The sequence below is a fragment of the Rattus norvegicus genome, chromosome 3, assembly GCF_036323735.1.
Source record: "Rattus norvegicus strain BN/NHsdMcwi chromosome 3, GRCr8, whole genome shotgun sequence".
Taxonomy (NCBI): domain Eukaryota; kingdom Metazoa; phylum Chordata; class Mammalia; order Rodentia; family Muridae; genus Rattus; species Rattus norvegicus.
The window spans coordinates 119,981,159-120,005,475 of NC_086021.1; the positions used below are offsets into that span (position 1 = coordinate 119,981,159).

A 24,317-nucleotide genomic window follows, 5' to 3' on the forward strand; every position below is an offset into this window, starting at 1 on the left:
AGCCATCCCGCGAGCAAGAATCCTTGACACTATTAATGATACTCTGTTATGTTTGCACAAAGAAACCTAGCCTTAACTGTCCTCTGAGAGCTTCCACCCAGCAGCCAATGGAAAGAGATGCAGAGACTCACACCCAAACATTAGATAGACCTCGGGGAGTCTTACAGAAGAGTTCAGAGAAAGATTGAGGGACCCAAAGAGGACAGGAGGTCCCCAGGAAGACCAACAGAGTCAACTAACTTGGACCCTTGGGGTCTCCCAGGGACTGAATCACAAACCAAAAAGTGAGCCTGGGCTAGACCTAGGTTCTCTACACATATGCAGCAGATGAGCAGCTTAGTCTTCATGAGAGTCCACCAAACAACTGGAGGGAGGGCCATCTTGAGCTGTTGTCTGCCTGCCTGTGGATCCTGTGGCCCTAAATGGACTGCCTTGTCTGGCCAGTGGGAGAGGTTGTATCTTGTCCTGCAGCAACTTGATGTGTGAGGTGGGGGTGGGGGTAGGATGGGGGTGGGAAGTTGATACCCAGAAAGGGCTTCCCCTTCTAATGGGGATGGGGGAGGACTTACATGAAGGGGTACTGGGAGAAAAGGAAGAGCTAATATTGGGTTGTAAAACAAACAAACAAACAAACAAATTTAATAATAAAAAGAGCACTGGCTGCTCTTCTAGAGGACCTAGGTTCAATTCTAACACCCTCATGGTGGCTCATGAACATCTGTAATTCTAGTTCTAGGGATCCAATAAGCCGGGTGATGGCGGTGCATGGCTTTAATCCAAGCACGCAGGAGGCAGAGCCAGGAGGATCCCTTGAGTTCTAGGCCAGCAGCCTAGACTACAGAGTGAGTTCCAGGACAGCTGGGGCTACGTAGGGAAATGCTGTCTCAAAAACCCAAAACGAACCAAAACTAAACAAATTGTTAACTGTTGATAACAAAGCCATTTCTGTATGTTTTCTCTAGAACAGAAAGGAAAGCCTGGGAAACTAAAAGACATCCTCATAAAGCAAATTTAACCATTAGCTCTTCAATGAGTTTCTTGAAGCCTGTAAGCCATCTGGAAGCTGGGGCTGTGATGGAATAGACTAGTTTTTAATTCCTCCCTAAAATGAATTTTAATCCACCAGGTCAGTTCTTAAGTTCCTATAGGGGAGAAGTTCTCATTTTGCTTCACTGACACAATGTTAATAAATGTGTGTTTCATTAGGAAATGAGGGTTGGATTTTAGGGTGTTTGATACAAGCATCACATAAGGGTATGTTCGTAGACGCCCAAGTGTGTTCAGATTAAATTACTTAAAAACAGATCAAAATCTTTGAGGCTTGCTTATTTGAAAGGGATAAAAGAATCAGTCCTTCAAGAATAAAGCTAAGTCTGAAACTTTTATCCTTCTTATTGTACTCCTGGAATTAAGTAGAATACACCACGCGGTACCCTAGGCTGAATAGCAAGGGCTCGTTAGGCTTCCACTGCCAGACTGGTCATAGAGCAAAAGTTGGAACCTTAAACCTCTACAAATAAGGTTGTCCAGATTCAAGATTATCAAACAGCTTTTCTGGTACCACACTGTGCATTGTTTAAAACTGTAGCTAATCTGACAGCTGACTATGGCAAAGGTCCCAGGGTGTGTCACACAGAGACTAATTAAACACTAAAGCCTTAGGTCCCCTAACTGTCTCAGAAAGTTTTAACCACAGGAATGTTGGAAGCTTCTGAGAAACCCTGATAATGACATGCATATGCCTTCAATACTGTTCGACTACTAGCACACGATTTTGCAGGGTTTTATAGCTCCTGTAGTCATACATATATTTTTTTTTCAGTAGCTTTTTCACTGAAGTCTTCAATCTGATTAATCTCATTATGTCTTTTTATATTGCCACAAATTTTTCATAACTCAGATGTAAAACTATCACTCCTGCTCAGTGAATATTGGGTTTTGATGGACTGAAAAACAGATATTAAATGGGTTTCTTTTTAAAATTTAGCATAATATCTTATTAATTTTTAAGAAATGTATATGTGCAGTCTACATTTTCTCCCATCCCTTTTCCATTTAATTCCTTTCATATATTCCTCATTGCTCTCTTTCAAATTCATGACCTCTTTTTCGGAGCTGGGGACCGAACCCAGGGCCTTGCGCTTGCTAGGCAAGTGCTCTACCACTGAGTTAAAACCTCAATCCCGCTCATGACCTCTTTTTAAATACACACACACACACACACACACACACACACACACACACACACACACACGTATTCCCAAACATAAATATGACCTCTCAGTTCTCAATCTGTATATCTGTATAATGGGCTGACCATTTGGTATTGGATAAGCAGTTTGTGTGGTCTTCCCAGGAGAAGCCTATTTCTCCTGCTCTTAGCAGTCCTTGTTGGCCTGTAGTTCTTTGGGTAGGGTTGAAGACTCCTGTTAGCATGTCTGTTTTTGTTCGTTTAGCTCCTGTTTAGTCAGGTATTTTGATCCTCTCTCCCCCACCACATTTTTTTTTTTTTGAGTCAAGGTATTTTAACTTTTAAAAAAAGTAAGTGAAAATTACTTACCTTTCAACATAGATATTTTTCCCAGTCCCAAGGGAATAGAGGCTGCACAGAATGTGGTAGCATGAAATCTGCACGTCACTCACTGAAAGAAAGAGATGCCACAGCCACATATCAGTCCCAGCTCTACCGCCATCACATGGGAAAGTCCATGAAGAAAAGAAAATTAAGGTAGGCATCAGTCAGTCATGAGCCAACAACCCCTCTCTAGTTTTCCCTCCTCCCTGTCTCTGTAAGCAAGTAAATTCCTCTTCAAACCAGATCCTCTTTTACTAGTATCTAGGAAACACTGACAGGAAAATGTGCTCTGACAGAATCACCTATGTCATCCGCAGGGCTCCTGTTGAAGATCACGAAGTTTCTTGGAGAAAGCAATCTTTTGGTCAATGGAGCTTCCATAACAGGTCATTTACCCAACAAAGGAAGACATTTTATTCATATTTTACCAAGGGTAATATTGTCTTCCTTTGGATTGAAGAACAAATAAATCTTGAAGCACCTATGTTACTTTTGATCATTTTCTAAGGTCTATACATCTTCTATGCTTTATTCAGAGAGGGAGGAGGAAGAAAGGAAGAAGGGAGAGGGGGAGAAAGGGAGGGGAAAGGGAGGGAGGATGGAGAGGAAGTTGGAGATAGGGAAATAGGGAGAGAGAGGAAGAAGGAGAGAGGGAGGGGGAGAGAAAGAGAAAGAGAGAGAGATCTCAAATATGCTCATCTAAAAATTATGCTGTATTTTTAATTGTATAATGGTCTTCTCTGTTTTCTAATGGAATGGAGTTGTGAAGGTGCACAAACAATTTCACCAGCAGGCAACATGTTCCCAACCACGTCTAGACTGCATACCATGGACCAGTAGGACTACTTCAACAGAACCAGAAACTAATTTAATGTTTATTTTCCAACACTGGCTTGTTTCCATGTCATAAAACTTCTACCTCGTGGGGACTAACTGATAGCCCAAGCTATCAACAACTGGCTAACTTTTAAACCACATGGCAATGTCTAAGCAGTCCCTAAAGCTCGGTGATAGAACATGAACACGGGGTTGGGGGTGGAGATGGGGCTGGACATTCTGCTAAGTACAAAGCAAATTAAAACCAATGAAAGATGGGAAAAATCATGAGATGTTAACCTCATTCCTTCGCTCCTGGTACCAGTGAGCAATTAAGGCTTTTTAATGCGGTGCACGGCATCTAGAAGCCCTGGTAACAGTATTTCTGAGGTGGAAAGGCTCAGACAACCTTTCCAAGTTCAATGGAGCAGGTGTGAAACTGGTTCAGAATGAAATCGGAGGAAGGTGAAGTGTTCTAAACTCACACTAAAGGGTTTCTTCCTTTCCAAGGGTCGATCACTTCTTTTTTTTTTATATCTAAGAAAAGCGTGGGACGTCTGTGTTTCTGCTCTGCCCTCACAGTCAGTGTGGGTGAGTGGGCTCTGTCTGTGGCCAGTGCATAGACATTGGTGACAAACAGCAGGAGGACTCACAGAGTAGATCCACCCCAAACTGATGCTGAGCGATGTGCTCAAAGATGGATGTCAGGATGGGAAGCAGAGCCACTGTGGTGTAGTTAATATTCTGAGAAACACCTTTGATCTGCGTTCTGGAATGGGTAAACTTCCCCAGCTTCAGGTTTTCTGAGGTCTTCTCAAGGTCTTCCGCAGCATTTTCAAAGAACGCTCGCAGCCCGGCTTTCACCAGCTCTGAGCCTGACTTCATCACTGTCCTGCAAGTAAACAGCAGTTGGAAACCGGCACAACTGGATCGTTGGACCAACCCCCTTTGCGTGGTGGTGACTTGGAGGCAAAATGGTCAGACAGTGGATACTGGTCTGTTTCTATCTGGAAAATAAACTTGAACCACACAGTTCCCTGGAGTTAGCAACTGAATGATGGGCTTGGCTTGCGGAGGTCATTGCCGAACCCTTCAGGACCCACAGAGAACTATGAATGGAGTGGTAGTGGTCACTCGTGATCTACTGCAAGCTGCAACTGCCTCGTCTGTTATTATCCAATGAAAGAACGGGAGTGAGCCTTTTCTGCGACTCACGTGTGGTCAAGAGCCTTTGTAAGGGCAATTTAAGAGGAAGGAGGAGAAAAGAGAAGAAAGCAGTCCCTGCAGCCTGTTCTTCTTTTAGTTTGCAGAGCAATCCTCCATTGGATGAGAGTCAAGGAAAGGGAGAAAGCCAGTCCTTTATAAAGCCAGCCTTATCAGGTCACTGAGGCAGGGGACAATGAAATGTGCCCTGGAAACAGAGGAAGCTAAGAACAGCTAATTCTTCCCTCAAAAAGAGTCTCATAGGACATAGAATCAGAACAAAACCTATATGCAGTCTGTAATTCTCCACATTGCAATATCCTCTTCAGAAGATAATGACAGAATTCCTTCCAGGGCAGATGCTCTTCTATTCACAGTTTTCTTGATAACATATCAGGATAGTAAAGACCATCAATGAGGCTTGCTTGGAAAACCAGAGATCTCCTGTTATGATCTGTATCTGCACTCTTGTTACTGTTCTTATTTATTTATTAGTGTGTATGTGCATTCGTGTATGTGTGCGTACGTGCAAGTGTGTGTGCGTGTGGGGGGCGGTGTATACTGGTCAGAGGCTAATGTTGGACATCTTTCGTAACCACTTTCCATTCTATGTATTGAAGCAAGGTCTCTCATGAGAACCCACAGCTCCTGTCCCTGAATGAGTGCTGATGAATTGCTATAACCACTAGACATTTTTGTGGGACCTGGGGATCTGAACTCCCATCCTCATGTTTGTTGGGCAAGGGCTTTTACCCACCGAGTCATGTCTCTAACACTTATTATATGTCATGGGTCAGTTTGTCACAGGGTTACTCTCTTATGAAGGTAGCTCTCTTTTTTTACATTAGATCTTGAGGGGCATATCTTCTTCCTGACTCTGATAAGGACCATTTGTTACTTAATTTATTTTTTCTGAGACAGGGTCTCACTATATAGCCTTTTGGCTGGCCTTAAACTCACAGAGATCTACCTGCCTCTGCTTCCTGAGTGTTGAGATTAAAGGCATGTGCTATCACACCCTGCATAAGGACCTTTTTTCTTATCTATCTATCTATCTATCTATCTATCTATCTATCTATCTATTCTTCTCTCATATATTACATTCCTACCACAGTTTCCCCTCCCTCCACTCCTCCCAGTGCCCTGCCCCAGATCCACTCCCCCTATTTCCCTTCAGAAAAGAGCAGGGGTATCAAGGGAACAGAGCTTAACAAGTTATAATAGGCACAAACCCTCATATCAAGGGGGCAAGGCAACCTAGTAAAAGGGAAAGGGTCCCAAGAGCAGGCAAGAGAGTCAGAGACACTTCTCACTCCCACTGTTAGGGGTCCCACAAGAACACTAAACTACACAACCATAACATAAATGTAGAGGACCTAGGCAGACCCACACAGGCTCCCTGATTGTCATTTTAGTCTCTGTGAGCCCCTTTGAGCGCTGCTTAGATGATTCTGTGAGCCATGTTCTCACGGTGTCCTCGACCCCTCTGGCTCCTACATCCTTCCTCCTCATCTTCCTTGGGGATTCCCAGAGTTCTGCCTAATGTTTAGTTGTGGTTCTATGAATCTGCTCCCATCAGTTGCTGGATGAAGCTTCTCTGATAAGGACCATTCTTAATGAGCATGCTAAACAGAACTCTGGTTAGTCCATTTTACTTCTTCTCTCTTTTAAAATACCATGTATATGACATCAGAACTGTGAATTGTTTTTTTTTTTAAATAAAATCTCCTTTCCTGTTCAGCCATCCTTCCTGCAGATTCTCAAATTATCCTGTGTCTTTTATTTTTATTAAACAAGGTCTTAGTATAAATCCAAGGCTGGAACCGAACTTTTGATTCTTCCGTGTCTGTTTTCTACCTGTTAAAATTACACGTATACTACTTTACCAACTAACTGACATATATTTATTAATTTGTGTGTGTGTGTGTGTGTGTGTGTGTGTGTGTCTGTGTGTGTGTGTCTGTGTATGTGTAGTTGTGGAAGCTACAGGATGATTTCTGGGAATCAATTCTCTCCTTTACCACCGAGGTCACAGTGATTGAACTTGGGTTACTGCTGGGCTCTTTCGCTGGCATGTCTATGATCTTACAGATATCCCTACATTTTCTTCTGCCCATCTTTAACACAAAATGATACTCTTTGTCTCTCAGGATGACGAGGGTTTAACACCTACCACACATCTCTACCTGTGCCTGTGCCTATACCATTGGGCACACACTGAATGCTGCTATGTTATTTACACATTGTATCTCCTGAAAAACAATTTAGTTAGATGGGGTAAGAGCTGATGAACTGCTTCATATTTAAGATAGTCCATGACAGTAGGTCTGAACTGTAGGAATGGGAAACAGAAAGCTAACTTCTAGGGCCATCTTTGTCTATTTGGGGGTCAGAGAGGGAATCATAAGAAACTGTTAGAAACAAAACAGACTTACCTTGTGTCAAGTGTCTGAGCTAAGATATGAAGACAGCTCACCATTGTAGTTGAATCACTCCCTAGAATGAAAAACATCAGCCATGACTTCCCAAACCTGTCTGGCTGTTAAATACAGCCTTCTTAGTATGCAGGAGCCTTAGCCCAGTATAATTAACCAGCAACACACGAAGTGCCAGGTCTGTGTTCAGGGACAAGGCATTTATCTCTGGTCTGACAGAGCCTCTGCTTCATGATGGATGTCACAGGCAGAGCTTAAAACATTCATTGGTGTGGAAAATCTGAGCTGTTAAAGAGGCAGAGAGGTCATTAATCATGCTTCAGACCAATTTTCTATGGAAAATTTAGGTGACACCTCAGTCCCAAGGTACAGGTTTTCTAAGGGAGCCACAAATGAAGGCTCAAGGTAATTACAGGAAGGAGTGCTGCCGTTAGCAACACAGCCTTTTACTTACCAAAGAGGGAAATCCTGTGTCTCACAAGAGCGGCCAGCTTGCAGAATAGGCTAAAGTAGAAAAGGTTGTAATTCAGAGAGCTAGGGAGACTCAAGAAGTAATTTTTCCACAGCCTCCCACCCCTCATATGTGAAGCAAGATATAGATTGGCGCTTTAGGAGGATATGCCATGTCCTCTGGAAGAGTCCTTGGAACCATGCTGAGGAAAATAATGTGGTTCACACTGCATTGGTGGAGAATCATGAAAGGTTCCTTGCAGGCAGCTCCATTCTACTCAAGAAACCATTCCTCTGTAATGAGAACAATATTTGGCAATGGCCCTGTGCAAACTTTCCTTTGTGATAGACACGATGTGTTAAAATGTTCATTCATGGGACATGGGGACAAAAGATAAAGATTTTTAAAGGCAGCATGAAACTGCAAACTATTTTGCAGCCTTCAACCTTTAGTTGGAAGGCAGGAAAATGTTGGGATTAGGAAAAGTGTTAATAGTTAGAGTTGGGAATAGGAGTCTGTTAAACACAAAAACATTTTATGAAGTATTTTTGCTCTTATCCTTAGTAGTCTAAAGTCTGCCCTAGTTGGGTCCTTGGGAACTAGGAAGCTGCTATCACCACCACCACCACCACCACCACCACCATCATCATTATCGTTGTTACTGATTGTTGCTGTTTATATTTCTGACGTCTCTCTATGTTCCACTTACACTTTTCACCATGGAGCCCTTCGTAGGTTGAACTGTACTTCATCAATTGCAGTTAGGGAGGCCTCATGTGGTTAGAAAAGAGCCCTGTAGACGTTTCCCAGCATGCTGTCAACTGAGCACATCCAGGGTCACTGTGACTGCAGCCCACACGTGTGGCTGATACTCTTGGGAGGAGATTCTATGAACTCTCACATTTGACACTGATCTATCCTGAAAAGAACTTTGCATCCCTTCAGGAAGCAGGGGAACAGAGAGAAACCTAATAGGGAGAACAGACAGGACACTGGTACCGACTACAATGCTCTAGTGACACTCAGCTGAAACTACAGGCTCACAGTCATGGCTTGTATTGGGGATCCTTGCTGCTCACAGGACAGAAGTCTTGGTAGGATGGCTGGAACAGGGAAGAAATGCATCCTGAGTTTTGGCTGCTGAACCCTCCTCAACTTTAAAGGACAAAAATCTCTCAGTTAATGTCCTGGATTTGTTTTTTGGCTATCCTGAAAAAAAATCACAGCCAATGTCACTGTTGATTACTGGGAGTAAGTCAGAAGCTCCTTGGCCTAGAACTGACGAGAACTCACAGTGCATTACTGGAAACTTGGCAGCTAATGCGAAGTTAATATGGGCTGCTCTTTGTTGGGTGTGAACTCATGGAGTTGGAGGGAGAGAGAGTACTGAACAGTGCACCCTGTACTGCTGATTGCTTAGGTCTGTGCTTGGCCCCAAATAACTAGGCTGTCTCGGTGAAGGAAGCTCTTTCAGTGCTCTCCACTCTGTGTTAGCTCTCTCATCTAACCAAATAGCTCTCCTACAAAAGTTGGAGATCAATTCAGAAAATTGAAAACAGCTTAAATGGCCGGGCACACATTTTGTATAAATTGAAAGCACATGTTCTTCTACCAAAAGAAAATTAGGTGCCTAGCACCTGAAATTTCAAAAAGTTGAAGCTGTTTCCTTAAAAGTCTATGATTTAAATAAAGGAATTAACGTGATGGGCTAGTTCTGTCAACTTGACATAGAATGAGACATTTCTGAAAAGAGGGAATCCTAGTTCACCTTTTAAGAAGGTCTGTAGGTCGTTTTCTTGACCTGATTAATGTAGAAGTGTGATGTGTGGGTGCCATTCCTAATTGTGTGTCCTGAATGTATAAGAAAGCAGGCTGAGGAAGCCACGAGGAGCAAGCCCAAAGCAGCACTCCTCCATGGTCTCTGCCTCTGTTCTTGCCTCTAGGTCCCTGCTCTGAATTCTTGTGCTGACGTCCCTGGATAATGGAGTATTATGTGGAGGTACAGAATGGAATAAGTCCTTTTCTCTCCAAGCTGATTTTGGTCATGATGCTTTATCACAGAAACAACAGCAACAACAACAACAGCAACAGCACCCCAAAGCAAATCAAAAACAAACAATCAAGCCTCCTAAACAAAAATAAACAAACAAAAACCCTAAGACAATTAATTATCTTTAGTTCAAACTAATAAAGGGCTAGAGGTCCCAGGTGGTTCTCTTCCTTCTCAGAGTATAAAAATGATAAAGACCGAGCCAGGTATGGTGTCTCAAGCCTTTAATCATAGCATTCAAGAGGCAGAGGCAGGCAGATCTTTGGAAGTTCCGGGTCAGCCTGATGTACACATTGAATCCAGGATGGCCAGGACTGTTACACAAAGAAGCCCATCTTGAAAACCAAAACCCCGGCACATATGTAGCAGAGGGCACCTTGTCCTGCCTCAGCAGGAAAGGATGCACCTAACCCTGTAAAACCTTGATGGGCCAGGGTGGGGGAACCCAGTGGGGTCCCGCACTCTCGGGGGGGGCAGCATTTGGGATATAAATAAATATATACATAAATTTTACAAAAGAAAATCAGAACAAAACGTAATGGCATGGTGGCACAAGCCATTAATAGCCAGGACATCCAGGCTGTAGAAAGAGGCCTTAACAAAAAAAAAAAAAAAAAAGTGAAATTATTTCAAAAGAGAGAGCCTCGAAACTCCACACTGTGAAGGGTATCAGATTAAAGATAAGGTGAACACAAAACTGGAAAATCTTAATGAAATGGGCGATTTTCTAGAGAGATACAATGTACCAATGTTAAATAAAGATCAGGTAAACTATTTAAACAGCTCTATAACCCTTAAAGAAATAGAGGCAGTCATTAAAAATCTCCCACCCACCTCCACCCCCCCTGCAAAAACAAAAAACAAAAAAAACAAAAAAACCCAGGGCCGAATGATTTTAGTGCAGAATTCTACCAGGTTTTCAAAGAAGAGCTAATACCAATACTCCTTAAACTATTCCACAAAATAGAAACAGAAAGAATACTGCCAAACTCATTCCATGAAGCCATAGTCACCTTGATACTTAAACCACACAAAGAATCAAAGAAGAGAACTTCAGACAAATTACTCATAAATATTGGTGCAAAAATACTCAATAAAATACTAGCAAACCAAATCTAGGAACACATCAAAAACATCATCTATAATGATCAAGTAAGCATCATCCCAGGGATGCAGGGATTATTCAGTATACAAAAGTCCATCAATGTAATCCACCATATAAACAAACTGAAAGAAAAAAAAATCACATGATCATCTCAGATGCTGAAAAAACATTTGACAAATTCCAACAGCTCTTCATGTTAAAGGTTTTAGAGAGATCAGGGATAAAAGACACATACTTAAACATAATCAAAACAATATACAGCAAGCTAATAGACAACATCAAGCTAAATGGAGAGAAACAGAAGCAAACCCACTAAAATCAGAGACAAGACAAGGCTGCCCACTCTCTCCCTATCTATTCAATGTAGTACTTGAAGTTCTAGCCAGAGAAATAAGACAACTAAAGGAGATCAAGGGGATACAGATTGGAAAAGAAGAAGTCAAAGTATTGCTACTTGCAGATGATATGATAGTATACAAAAATAATCCCCAAAAGAATCTCCCAGAGAAGTCCTACAGCTGATAAACAACTTGAGAAAAGTGGCTGGATACAAAATTAGCTCAAAGAAATCAGTAGCCTTCCTTTATACAAACGATAAACTGACCAAGAAGAAATTTACCCTTCAAAATAGCCACAAATAATGTAAAATATCTTGGTGTAACTCTAACCAAGCAGGTGAAAGTTCTGTATGACAAGAACTTGAAGCCTCTGAAGAAAGAAACTGAAGAAGCTATCAGAAGATGAAAAGATCTCCCATGATCATGGATAAGTAGGATTAACAGTGAAAGTGGCCATTTTACCAAAAGCAATCTGCAGATTCAACGCAATCCCCATCGAAACTCCAACAAAAATTTTTATGGACCTTGAAAGAGCAATTCTTCTTTTTTTATTGGCTATTTTTATTTACATTTCAAATGTTACTCCTTTCCAGGTTTCCTGGACATAAGCCCCCTATCCCATCCCTCTCCCCTTCTTCTATAAGGGTATTCCCCTTCCCATCCTCCATACCCGCCCTGGTATTCCCCTACACTGGGGGTCCAACCTTGGCAGGACCAAGGGCTGAAAGAGCAATTCTTAAATTCATTTAGAAAAAACAATAAACCCAGGATAGCCAAAACAATTCTGAAGAATAAAAGAACTTTGGGAGGAATTACCATCCCTGACCTCAAGCAATACTACAGATCAATAGTGATAAACAAAACAACAAACAAAAATAAAAAACAAACAAGCAATAAAACCCTGCATGGTATTGGTACAGAATCAAACACTTGATCAATGGAATCAAAGATCCAGAAATAAACCCACAGACTTATGGACAACTTGACTTTTGATAAAGAGTGCAAAACTATACAATGGACAAAAGAAAGCATCTTCAACAAATGGTGCTGGTCTAACTGGATATCTACATGTAGAAGAATGAAAATAAATCCATATTTATCACTGTGTACAAACTCAAGTCCAAGGGGATCAAGGACCTCAACATAAAACCTGATACACTAAATCTTATAGAAGAGAAATACCCCTGAACACATTGGGACAGGAGACAATTTCCTGAACAGAAACCAGTGGCTCAGGCTTTAAGATCAACTGTTGATAAATGGGATCTCATAAAACTACAAAGCTTTCTGTAAGGCAAAGGACACTGTCAATAGGATAAAACAGCAGCCTACGTCTTCACCAATCCTACATCTGACAGAGGGCTAATGTCTACACAATGGAATACTATTCAGTTATAAAAAACAAAGGCATCATGAATTTTGCAGGCAAATGGATGGATCTTGAGAATATCATCGTGAGTGAAGTAACCTATTTCCAAAAGGACATGCACAGTATATATTTACTTATAAGTGGGTATTACCCATAAAATACAGGGTGTCCATGCTATACTCCTCAGACCCAAGGAGATTGGACAGGAAGGAGGGCACAAACAAGGATGCTTGAATCTTATTTAGAAGAGGAAATGGAAAGGTTGTGGTAGGCAGATAGAGGGCAGGAATTGGGTGGGAGAGGGGATCAGGAGGAGATTGGAGGGTTTGGTTTCAGGTGTAGGGAGGAGCAGTAGGGATGGCCATGAGAATGAATGGAAATCTGTACCCAGTGGTGTGGTGGGGTTTGAGGGCATCTCTAGGGAGAGACAGAGACATGAGATAGGGTAGGAACCTAAGAATCAATGGGTGTGTCCTTAGCATTGTGTATATGTAGTCTGGGGAGGCTGTGTTCTGTGGCTAGGGAGGAACCATGATGGAGTGATAGGCACACCAACCATCTCACAAATATGTTTGACCCAAACTTATTCTGTCTACAAGGAATGCAGGAATTGGGGATGGAGCAGAGACTGAGGGGATGGCCAACCAATAACTGCCCTAACTTGAGACCCATGCCATGAGGAAGCCCCAATCCCTGACACCATTGATGATATTCTGTCATGCTTGCTGACAGGAGTCTAGCATGGCTGTCCTCTGAAAGGCTGGACCCACCAATGACTCAGACAGAGGTATACACCTACAAAGAATGGGGAGCTTTGGGACTCTTATCAAAGAATAGGAGGAAGGATTGCACCCCCTTAGGGGATAGAAACTCTATAGGAAGATCAAGAGAATCAACTAACCTGGACCCTTGGGGCTCTCAGGGACTGAATCACCAACCAAAGAACATACACAAGCTGAACCTAGGTCTCCCTGCACATATGTAACAGATAGGCAGCTTGGTCTTCATGTGGGTCCCAAACAACTGGAGAGGGGGGAGGGGCTTGCCCAAAAGCTGTTGCCTGCATATAGGATATGTTCTTCTAGCTGGGCTGCCTGGGCTGCCTCAGTGGGAGAGGAAGCGCCTAGCCTTGCAGAGACTTGAAGTGCAGGGTGGGGAGATACCCAGGAGGGACCCCACCTGCTCAGAGGAGAAGAGGAAGGGAGATGAGGAAAGGATTGTGGGAAGGCTGACCAGGAGGCAGGCAGTGTGCAGGATGTAAAGTGAATCCATTTTTAAAAAACTACACAAGATTCACATGCATGCAGGTAAAATATTTACAGAGATGAAATTAAAAATAAATGAATACTATTTTAAATATATAAAAAATAAGGTAGACCGAGACTGAAGGATTCAATAAAAAGGTATCTGGTGTATGTCAGAGGCCAAAACAAGAAAATCACTAGTTTCAGACTTGCCTAGGATGGACTGTTGAGCTGGACCTTTAATTCTAGAACTTTGGTGGCAGAAGCAGGCAGATTTTTGTGAGCTGGGGGCCCATCTGACTTACACAATGAATTCTAGACCAGCCAGGGCTACACAGTGAGACACATGAAACAAAGAAACTGGAGTCCCTAGTCCCTTAAACAAACAAACAAACAAACGAAAGGGAGGAAAAAGAGTAAAAGAAGTAAGGAAAGAAGAAAAGAGTCTGCTAGGGCGAACATACTCAGTGCAAACACAACTGCTTCTGTGGGAGACACCAGCTCACAGATGGATTTGGAAGCTATTTGCAAGGCTGATCAGCCCTCGGTTGTATTCCAGCCATGACAAATGGTGCCTGGTTGAACAAATGTTACATTTCCATGAATTAATAGTCTAAGATCAGCAGATGAAGAAAACAGACACACCTGCCCTCTGTCGGATTATCTGAATGTCTTGCATGGCCCTTCATTCCCCTAGCTATGTATGGAGCACCCTAGTTCGAATGTAAAGGCGTACGATCTTGGGGTCGGTACCTGGTTCCAAAGTATCCTGTTCTGGCAGGATGGGGTTTCTTCTGTCTTGAGTGGGACTAGGTGATCACAGCCCAGAAGAAGGGGCAGGTGTAAGTGGCACACTTACTCAGGTGGGCAATAACTCTCGTATATGAAAAAATCAATTTCAGTGCCTGCTCATGCAGTGTTTAATAAATGTTAGGCAAATCTTCGAGCTGAGTATACTCCTGAAGACTGTGATAGTTAGTGGCTGAGCTCTTCTTCAGTGTGCCGTGCATGTTCATTGTCAATGGAGAGCATTTAGAGCTTTGCTATTTAGAAGTCTGATCCACACGGGGCCTTTCATTGAACAAACAGGGAGGATCTGAAGCATGCTAGACAGCATCTTTCAGCCTCATTATGAAGGTTCTTCTGTGTTAAGGTCTATGAAGGAACTCCTACTTTATGCCTAGAGGAGTGTTAGGCTGGTGTGTGTGTGTGTGTGTGTGTGTGTGTGTGTGGGTGTATGTGTGCATGTGTGTGCATTGTGTGCATGTGTGTACGTGTGCATGTGTGTATGTGAGCATAAGTGTGTGTACGTGTGCATGTGTGTGTGTGTGAGCATATGCGTGTATGTATGTGTGCATGTGTATATGTATGCATGTATATGTGCGTGCACCTGTAAATCTGGCAGCCAGAGGATAATGTCTGGTGTTCAATCACTCTCTATCTGATTCCTATAGACACAGTATCTCTCGCTAAGCGTGGAGAGCTAGGTAGGTGGCCAGCAAGCTCCGGTGATTCTCCTGCCTGAGCTCCCTATAACGCCTGAGCTTCAGGTGCACATGCAGCCACGTTCAGCTTTTTATTTAGGTGCAACGATCCAAACTCCATTACTCATACCTGAGCAATGGCTTAGGGTTTTACTGCTGTGAGCAGACCAAGGCAAGTCTTATAAAGGACAACATTTAACTGGGGCTGGCTTACAGGTTCAGAGGTTCAGTTCATTATCATCAAGGTGGGAGCATGGCAGCATCCAGACAGGCATGGTGCAGGAGGAGCTGAGAGTTCTACATCTTCATCTGAAGGCTGCTAGTGGAAGACTGGCTTCCAGGCAACTAGGATGAGGGTCTTAAAGCCACACCCACAGCTACACACCCACTCCACCAAGGCCACACCTACTCAAACAGGGCCATGTCTTAATAGTGTCACTCCCTGGGCTGAGCATATGCAAAGTCATCACAAACAGCAAGCACTCTTACCCAGGAGCCATCCCTCAGCTCTGGAGATGATACTTCTCAAATCAACATTTATCAAATCCTGTAGTTCTAGCTTTCAAATCTCAGATTGTTTCCACTAGGACTTGTAAGATCTGAGTTTTATAAATTTAATCTTGCAGGCTTGATAAGGAGGTGACTAAAAGCAGTGTGTGTTGTGTTTAATTTTCAAATTTCAGAAGGACCTTAGCCTCCTTTCTCAACATTATTTCACAGTAATTAACCTGTGTATATATGTATTTCACAAGTCCCATCAACACTCCAAACAGTACAATTCCATTCGTTTCTGAAATCACCAAGATATATATATATATATATATATATATATATATATATATATATATATAGTTTCAAATCAAGATACTAATCAAGACTCTGAATCACTAATCGTCATGTTGTGCATCATTTCCACAAAGAACTTGTCATTTAGTCTCCAGGGAGCTGATGTCTTAAATAGACCACATTAGCACTGAGAATGGCAGTTTAAATAAGTGTCCTTCTAGGACCCATGTGTAAGAAGCTGTCTCTCTCTAGGGTACTGCTACTGAGAAGTTAAGGATGCTTGGAGGATAGAGATGACTGGGAGGTTTTGGGTCAATGGGACATGCCCTTGAGGAGGTCTTAGGATCCTGTCATTTTTGCCTTCTGGCCATGAGCTGAGCAGTTTTCTTCCCAGTGAGTTTCCTATCACTGCCATCTGGATCCCTTACCATGGGATCAAAGAAAGGTGTCTACTGGACTTGAAACTTCAGAACTGTGAGCTAAATAAGCCTTCTAGCTTTATGTATCTCAGACATTTTGTTACAGTAACTCAAGGCTGACTAACACAGTGGCCCTCTCTTGATTTCACAGACTTACCTGGCCACCATTTCTTTCTCTTTATGGGAAGCATACCCACTGCTGCTAAGCGGCTTCAAAGGAGATGACAGGAAATAAAGGCGGTGGTTGGTGAAGTACTGGTCAACCAGTGGGAGGAGAACCTGGAAACCACCAAACATCACTTTTAAAGTTGGTGACTGAAGTTTATCTGCCAGTTCCTTTTAAAGAATTCATTCTCAGTGAGCAAAGGCATCTCAACACTGGCTGCGGAGTTCCAGGAAATTCTATTCTTGGTCTCACCTTGCATCATCATCATCATCATCATCATCATCATCATCATCATCATCATCATCATCATTTTCTGTGCTACTAACAAGAGGTGTTGGAGTTATGCAAAAAAAAAGAAGAAGAAGACTACTAACAAAATAAAGGCACAAATAAATTTGCATAAGGACTTGATCTCAAGGCAGTATCTGGGAAACCCAGACTTCCTTCTTGGCCATTGCATCAACACCTGCACTCCAGGCATGGCTGAGCCCTCAATTTAAACCTTGGTCTCTGCTTCTCACAGCAAAGATATTGAAAGGCACTTCATCCTTCTGAGCAGGGTTGTGTGGACCACATCTATTGGTACCCAAACGCATTATCTCCTTTTCAGCGTCAGCACAGCTGATTTCAGTGAGACACAGGGCGAGGAACTTGCTTAGCTTCCTTTGCAGCTGGAGTAATTAAAATGTCTCGCTGGTGGCACGGGTCAGAATGTCAGAAAAGCAGCAGCTCGTTCCCACTGTCCTTTGCACATCAATTCCCCTCAGATGCAGTACGGTTGAGCTTGTTTGCAGCACAGTAGCAAGAAGCACAGTTACAGATGGTGCAGACCAAGGCGGGAGGCTCTCTAAGCTACAGTGTGGAGCTGAGCCCACTGCATACTTCCTTGGAACTCCTACCCACACTGGATCTGTTCTACAACAAGGAAATTCACCTCTGTCTCACTGAAAGCTTTTGGAGTTTTGAGTCCCTTTGATGGACCCCTTTAAACCCAGTAGTAGATCCTGAGTGAAAGAGGAAACACTTACTTTGGCAAAGAATTTGATCTCCTGGTCATGGGGAGACTTTTCCGTTTTCCCACTGCTGACAATGGCTTCTACAAAGACAGGAGTAACAGACTTTGGTCAGGACAGACAAACAAATGAACCACCACGGTGTTTTTAGAAGCAACGCAGCTTTTTGAAGAGATAAGCCTAGGTGCTCTCATGAAGTAGTGTCTTATAAAACACGTTGAGACTGCTGGTTGGGCATGCTTGTCAACTCTCTCACGACTGTCTCACTACACCCTTTTCTGAAGCAGCTTCAGTGATGTTTGCAGTCATAAAGTGTGGGAAAAGTTAATGGGATGGATGAGTTGCTTTATAAAACAACAAAAGAGCTGATCAAATCCAGCGGAGAAGCTAAGGAACTAAACTAGGTGGGGGGATTGGGGGGGGATAAGTCTCAGCCACTATTCTCCACCCTAATTATATGTCTCTGTGGACCACTCATGGGGCTGGAGAGATGGCTCAGCAGTTAAGAGCACTGGCTGTTCTTTCAGAGGTCCTGAGTTTAATTCCCAGCAACCACAGGATGGCTCACAACCATATGTAACGAGATCTAATGCCCTTTTCTGGTGTGTCTGAAGACAGCTACAGGGTACTCACATAAAATAATAAATCTTAAAAAAAAAAAGATGGTGCATAAGTAGATCACTCTTTCTAAAGGAACACCAAATTCTTTCCTGGCATTTTGCCGCTGTACTTACCCAAGTGGGCAATAAACTCTTGAGCAGAGTCAACGTACTTCAGGATCTTCCTCAAAAACTTGTAGGCAAATCTCTTTTCCATGGAGGAGGCATCCAGCTCCATGTCCTTCACGCCTCTAGAGTGGACAGAGGAAAGCCCCAGAAGTAGCAGGGAAATCCGAGTGACTGGGTCATCACCCATCCTCCCCATGTTGCTGGATTTACTGTTCAGCATTGACAGTTGTTCTTAGTGGCTCATCCTCTGACTGACTGACTCCTACACTTGGACTTGACTCTGTGAGCCCGCAACACTTTGACCAAAGCAATTTCTCACTAGAGTCTTTGGAGAGATCTTTGTAATTATGACTGAAAGATACTGAGTTGGAAGCCAGAGAAGTTGACAAACACCTCCTCATATGTTTGCCCTGAAGCTGTCTGTAAATACACATGAACGAAATATAAATTATGTGGAATAATAGAAGCGATGTGTTATTGTTAGGTTTCAAATCTGGGTCAAAGGGCTGAGGTGCCCATTTAACATATCAAAGCAGACCTGGCCTCCAGGTTCTCCCAGCATCTCTCAGCCCCTACCTATTACACGGTCTGTTTGCCTTACTCTGCCCTCTACCTGAACTCTCCAGCCCAGGGGCTGGGCTGTCCTCCCCCCAGAGGCTCTTCCCTATATAACCCAGCCATTTTGGTTACACTGCCCGGGTCCTTTTATTTTTTTTTCTGTTATGCTCTCCTTTTGGTCTCTTGCCCTTTGGGTTACTGTCCCTGGTTCCCCTCTGTCCCTAATTTGGTTATAATAAAGGAGAAATTTCTTGTCTGCTAGCAAGGAATTTTATCAGCAAATTACACTCCGCATTCTTCTTAGTGTCAGAAAGAGGATTAAAGCAGGCAGGGAGTCTTTCTCAAAAGCTTCCCTGGAGGCTGTCTCCTGCAGTATGACCTTTCCTACCCGGCAATGTGGCAAACAGGCTCTGTCCTTTTCTTCATATGAACTACAATAGAAATAGTTCTGTGGTTTTTATTTACTTGGCACTAGCTAGCAAAAATCTATAGGAAATTAAAAAGGGAAAACATCTTGCTTGGCAACTACTTCTTTGAGGAGGAATGGGTATATCAGAGCAGGATCTCCACTTGGTTTTTCCTCCTACAAAGAGGTTGACAAGCACAGTGCTCTGGAGTCCCACAGACATCTGACTAAAGACTTAGGTAGTCCAAGCCAACTTGATAGAAAACATTCATCAGTGTGTGGTGGAATGTCTTAGGACATCTCGCTGTGTTCTATCTCCCTCGGGGAGCTGCAGCTTCAGAAGAATCAGCTCCTGTGCCTCAAAGGCTGCTTCTGTTGGTTGTGCTTGCTGCTGTTACTATTATGTAGCTTAACAAAGTATAAAACAATCAGATCAAAGGGTGGAGGAGCTGCTGGTTCTATGAAAATCAAGGGGCTATTTTATGAAGACCATCAGCTGCAAATTCATAGATACAGTTTGGAGAAATCTAAGAAATAATCTGGCATATCAAAGCTTGTTTTGCTCGTGCCTCAAATTCTTATTTCACTTTAAAGGCAGCTAAATTCTAAAGCTTCCTGGTTGTATTATGAATATTGTTTAGCACCCCAGTTGCTGGGGAATACATTAAGGACAAGCTTTGACCTATCACATAATGTTTGTGAGTGCATATGCGCTCATTCATTATAAGCCTGTTCAAAGGTTTCAAGCCCTGTCTTGAATCTAATGGTGTTTGTAGCTAGATGATTAAGGACCCCATGGTGAGATCAAACTCAATCACCTCCTCCACCCCACCAATCCCATATGGAAGACGACTTACCTAGAAACTAGAATGCCATTCACCTGGAGGAATTTGAACAGGTCCTGTGCCTTTTCTCGATCCCTGAGCTTTTCCTTGGCAGTCAAGGTGTCATATGGTACCAAAAGAGGGTGACTGCCACCACCTGGAGTAAGATGAGAGATGAACACAGTGTCTTTGTTTGTACTTCTGGGAGAACAGAGCTACCCACCGCCCTGTTTACTTTCCCCACAGGATGCCAGGAAACAAACTCACCTTTGCTTTCCAGCTCCAGCTTCTTCTTCTTGGCCCAGATATTGTGATAGTTTTCAGCCACCACCTCCACCATTCCCTGTGCCCCACCCCGGAGACATAAGAGAGAAAGAGAGCAAGAAAAATGGCTTCATATTCTCCTGGTTCTGGAACAGTTCCACCAGATGCTATCCCCCTGCTGCCGGAGGCCTACCTTTATTAATCAGTCTGTGCGACACACCTCATTAGCTTTTGTCATCCCACACAGAGAAAACCATTTCAGATTCTGCCCTTCCTTTGCAACTTATTATCCTGGCAGTTGAGTGCATCCACGAGAAACACACGTTCCTGCCAAAGCTGCACAACCCCAGCACCTTGCTTAGCTTAATTTCATACTTCGTACTCAAGATAGGGAGCTGGGTAGGAGAAGTCAAGCCAAAGCCAAGAATCTATGAAAATCTTTACAGATTTTTAACAAAAAAAAAAAATCACACCTTGCTGAAAGCTACTGTCATTGAGATTTATCATATAGAAGGGATCTTTCTGTGAGGTGTATATAGCTTTGATCCAGAGCAAAGGATGTCCTTTGTGGAAAAACAAAACAAAACAAAACAAAATGAAACTCCCCATAAGGCCCAAGGGGCTGGTCCATTGTCTTCTTCCCCAGGCTAGAGCAGAGGCCACAGATACCGATATGCGCAGGAAGGAAGGAGTGGAGGGAAGCACCTCAAATGTTTAGGGGCATCTTTTTGGTTTTATAGCTGTGGGTCCTACAGTGATTGCTGTCTTGCACCATTGTTGGGAAATTGAACATATCTATCGGGGCATGTGCAGGGTGTCCTTATGGCTTCTGAGATTGACAAGGGCCAGACAAGCATTTCCATCGGGTGCTGCATTACACCTAATTTCTCTTTTTTTTTTTTTTTTTGTTCTTTTTTTTTTTTTCCGGAGCTGGGGACCGAACCCAGGGCCTTGCACTTCCTAGGCAAGCGCTCTACCACTGAGCTAAATCCCCAACCCCATACCTAATTTCTCTTATTTTATTTTAGGAGTTGGACATGAAGAGACCTTGCTGACTATTCTTCCTTTTATCTAGTCATCACTCTTTATGGTGTTCTTGGAAGCACAGATTCCCCTTCTTAGATGACTGGTTAATTCTCTGGTGTTTCCCTCACAGACTAGGCATACCACAGCCCTCTTTAGGTTTAATATCATAGTTGTGATATGTTCTAGGCACAATCTCTGATTTTCTCCTTTAACTCTTCAGAGGGTAACATGCTTTGTACTGGAAAGGTCTAGAAAGCACCAACATTCTGCATCTAGATCAGCACTGACCTGAAGCTCCCTGGACAGCACAACATTTGAGAGATCCAGAGGGGCAGGGCTGTAGCTGTTGCCCTAGGATAAAAGAACCAGAGTTACTAGGTTTGCCATTGTTTTCTTTCTTCCCATCAGCCTCCACGAACGAATGGCTGTCCTAAACCCCACCAGTTCACTTTAGGTGGTCCCATCATCATAACCCATCAGAAGTTTTCCTAGATTCATCATGGTTTCTGTTGGCCAAGTGATGGTTACTGAGTGTGGCAGTCATACCTGATTGGACTGGGACACACATCGAAGCTTCTCATTCTCTCTTTGTTGAACCAAAGCTTCTCCTTCTTTGGTCCTTTCCACTGTCCAGCCCACAGCCAGCATGGTTTTCAGGGACTCTCTGGCAGGCCAGCGATAAATTTCCTTCTCCTAGAGGAAGTGTGTACAGAAGAGCCATGCAGAACACTCTATCCTTCTCCCCACAGCACATGGAGGAGGTAATTTGTTCCATTCTTTCCTCACAAGGTCAAAATGTCATGTGCAGCATCTCAAATAAAATGCACAACCTTTCTTAATACTTTTGAATATAAGATCCCAGGCCTGCAGTCTTTTTTACTAGGGGAAACAAACCAATATTATCAATGACATTATCTACAGTTTATAAAGAAGTGAATGACCAAGAAAAATACTCATCGTGTCTTAGGCTTAAGACGGAACATTGTCAAATGCATTTACACTAGGCTTTGCCTTGCTCCTGAGAAACAGAACTTCTTAGAATTCTTTTGATAGACCCAATTTCATGAATGGTCAACACACACACACACACACACACACACACACACACACACACACACACATTATCCGTGACATACGACACTAAACTTAAGGTTAAAAAGAATGCTTACTGATTGTAAGACTGGAATTCAGAGATGGGATGAACATATACTTAATAGGAAAGAAAGAAAGAAAGAGAGAAATAGAGAGAGAGAGAAAGAGAGAAAGAAAGAAAGACCCATTTCTACTTCCAATGGAACTTTCTGTATTCCACATAGCAGAACTCTCTCTGGTCTAAATATTTTTCTAGTAATTTTCCATCCTGTTTTAACAGCTTAACAGTCTAACAAAACCTCTTCCTAGGTCAGTTGCAGGAGGAGCACATTTTGGACCCCCTGTTAGTACTAAGTACTTAGTAGGGCTTCTTTCACCCATGATTTTTCAGAGTGAAGGAATAGAAAGTGGAGGCTTGGGAAGTGGTGAACACAGGGTCAGTTTGCTAGTTCACAGAACCTGCTAGCATCATGAGAGAGGCAGATTGTCTGATACGATCCCAAAGGAAGGACACAGCACAGCCACATGGTTACAGATCCTGTCTCTTACCTTCTCTGTTAAGGTCTTGAAAGGCCGTATTAGTGGGTGGGTCTTCACATTTTCATCCAGAGAAATCCCATATTTCCATCCACTGTGACTCTGTAGAAAGTTCTCAGTTCAAACAAAGAGCCAGCTAGATGACCCAGATCTCTGCCTGTTTTCTCAAGTAGCATAATGGATCATGACAGAGATTAAGAAGTCCCTTAGCAAGTGTCTAACTGAGCCTTTCAGGCTGTCAAGTCTGTGCCTCCCGAATCCTGACCTCTGCTCCTGAATTCCTTCTTGTTCCAGCTACTGTCCTCTTCGTGTTTTTGCTTGTAAGTTTTAGGGCCACGTAAAGGCTGTTTTGGCAAACACTGAGAACTCTGTGCTTCAGAGCAGCATGTCAAAATCACAGCAAGATGAGTAGGTAGGATTCAGAGGGACCAGCTCTACCACGTGCTGTGTAGAGGAGTCTGCTTGGCACCATCACAGCACTGTCTGCTTTTTAGGAGACTTAAGACTGTAAAGCACCACTCGAGGACACTTTCTTCAACAGAAATCCTGGGCACCATGGATATAGAGCTAAGTAGGAGCCTCTGACTTCCCCAGCCTCAAAACTCTAAAACTCCTAGCTGCTTATTCTGTTCTCAGTCTCTGCCTCTGCTTGTCAAATGGGCAAAGTTTCTATCCCTTTCCAAGAGACACCTAAGTCCTGGTCACTCCATCTAGGTCTGTGGTTGCAGTTAGCCCTAATGACTGATGTTAAATTAGTATTTCTAAGAAGAACTGACCCCTAATTTCCAAACACTGGGCCCTGCTTGATGTGCTTAGTAGTGTGTTTAAGCAGGACCCAACAGTTACTTCTTTAAATACCCCCTTCTCTTGGGTTTCTTTACCCCTCTTGAGCTCCCACTTAGTTTTTAATGCTCTATTAGGGGTCCTTGTTTACCTCACTGAATACCTTCTATCTCTCTGCCTCCTAGGTTCACTCCTTTGCCCACCTCTCTCGAGCTGACTTCCTGCTTAGTATTGAGCTCACCTACCGGACTTTAATAGATTCCTAAGCACTCTCCCTGCTTCCAATCGGTCACCTATTCATGGATTAATTTTCTACTATTGTTCAGTGATATTTACCAAAATCGTCCTGCTAGAGAACTCTTTTCTCTTGTGATTTCTGACTGTCACCTCCCATCATGGGAGGAATGAAAACTCTCATAGGACTTCTAAATCTGAAAGCCTCTCCACATTTATCTCCTACCCCACTCCATGCTCTACTTCATGTTCTAGCTCTGTGGTTCCCCAACGCTGATAAATCCTCTCTTGCCTCGCTTGGTCCGCATGTGCTGACTCAGCAATAAACTCATCACTTCCCTGCAATGACTGTCTAGCCATCTTTTATAACAGGCTGTAAAGTTACCACTCTAGATGGCATTTCTGGACACC

At 43.1% G+C, this 24,317-nt stretch overlaps 1 protein-coding gene across 14 annotated transcripts in view; it reads right to left on the reverse strand.

Annotated features, from left to right (window-relative positions):
• Ryr3 (ryanodine receptor 3) overlaps positions 1-24,317 on the reverse strand; it is a 547,337-nt gene that overhangs the window by 95,030 nt on the left and 427,990 nt on the right. For 13 of the 14 annotated variants that reach the window (XR_010064867.1, XR_010064868.1, XM_063284953.1 and 10 more), the window contains 12 exons: positions 22,902-22,991; positions 21,807-21,953; positions 21,549-21,611; positions 20,238-20,313; positions 20,004-20,127; positions 18,189-18,304; positions 17,470-17,537; positions 16,433-16,554; positions 7,484-7,533; positions 7,030-7,090; positions 4,045-4,283; positions 2,561-2,642 (listed from right to left, as the gene is read on the reverse strand). Coding sequence is in view for 12 of the 14 variants with exons in the window: in XM_063284953.1 (XP_063141023.1) it covers positions 2,561-2,642; positions 4,045-4,283; positions 7,030-7,090; positions 7,484-7,533; positions 16,433-16,554; positions 17,470-17,537; positions 18,189-18,304; positions 20,004-20,127; positions 20,238-20,313; positions 21,549-21,611; positions 21,807-21,953; positions 22,902-22,991 (1,238 nt within the window). In the remaining 2 variants the exon portion in view is untranslated. The remainder of the gene's footprint in view (positions 1-2,560; positions 2,643-4,044; positions 4,284-7,029; positions 7,091-7,483; positions 7,534-16,432; positions 16,555-17,469; positions 17,538-18,188; positions 18,305-20,003; positions 20,128-20,237; positions 20,314-21,548; positions 21,612-21,806; positions 21,954-22,901; positions 22,992-24,317) is intronic. The other variant, XM_063284955.1, reaches the window with a different exon arrangement.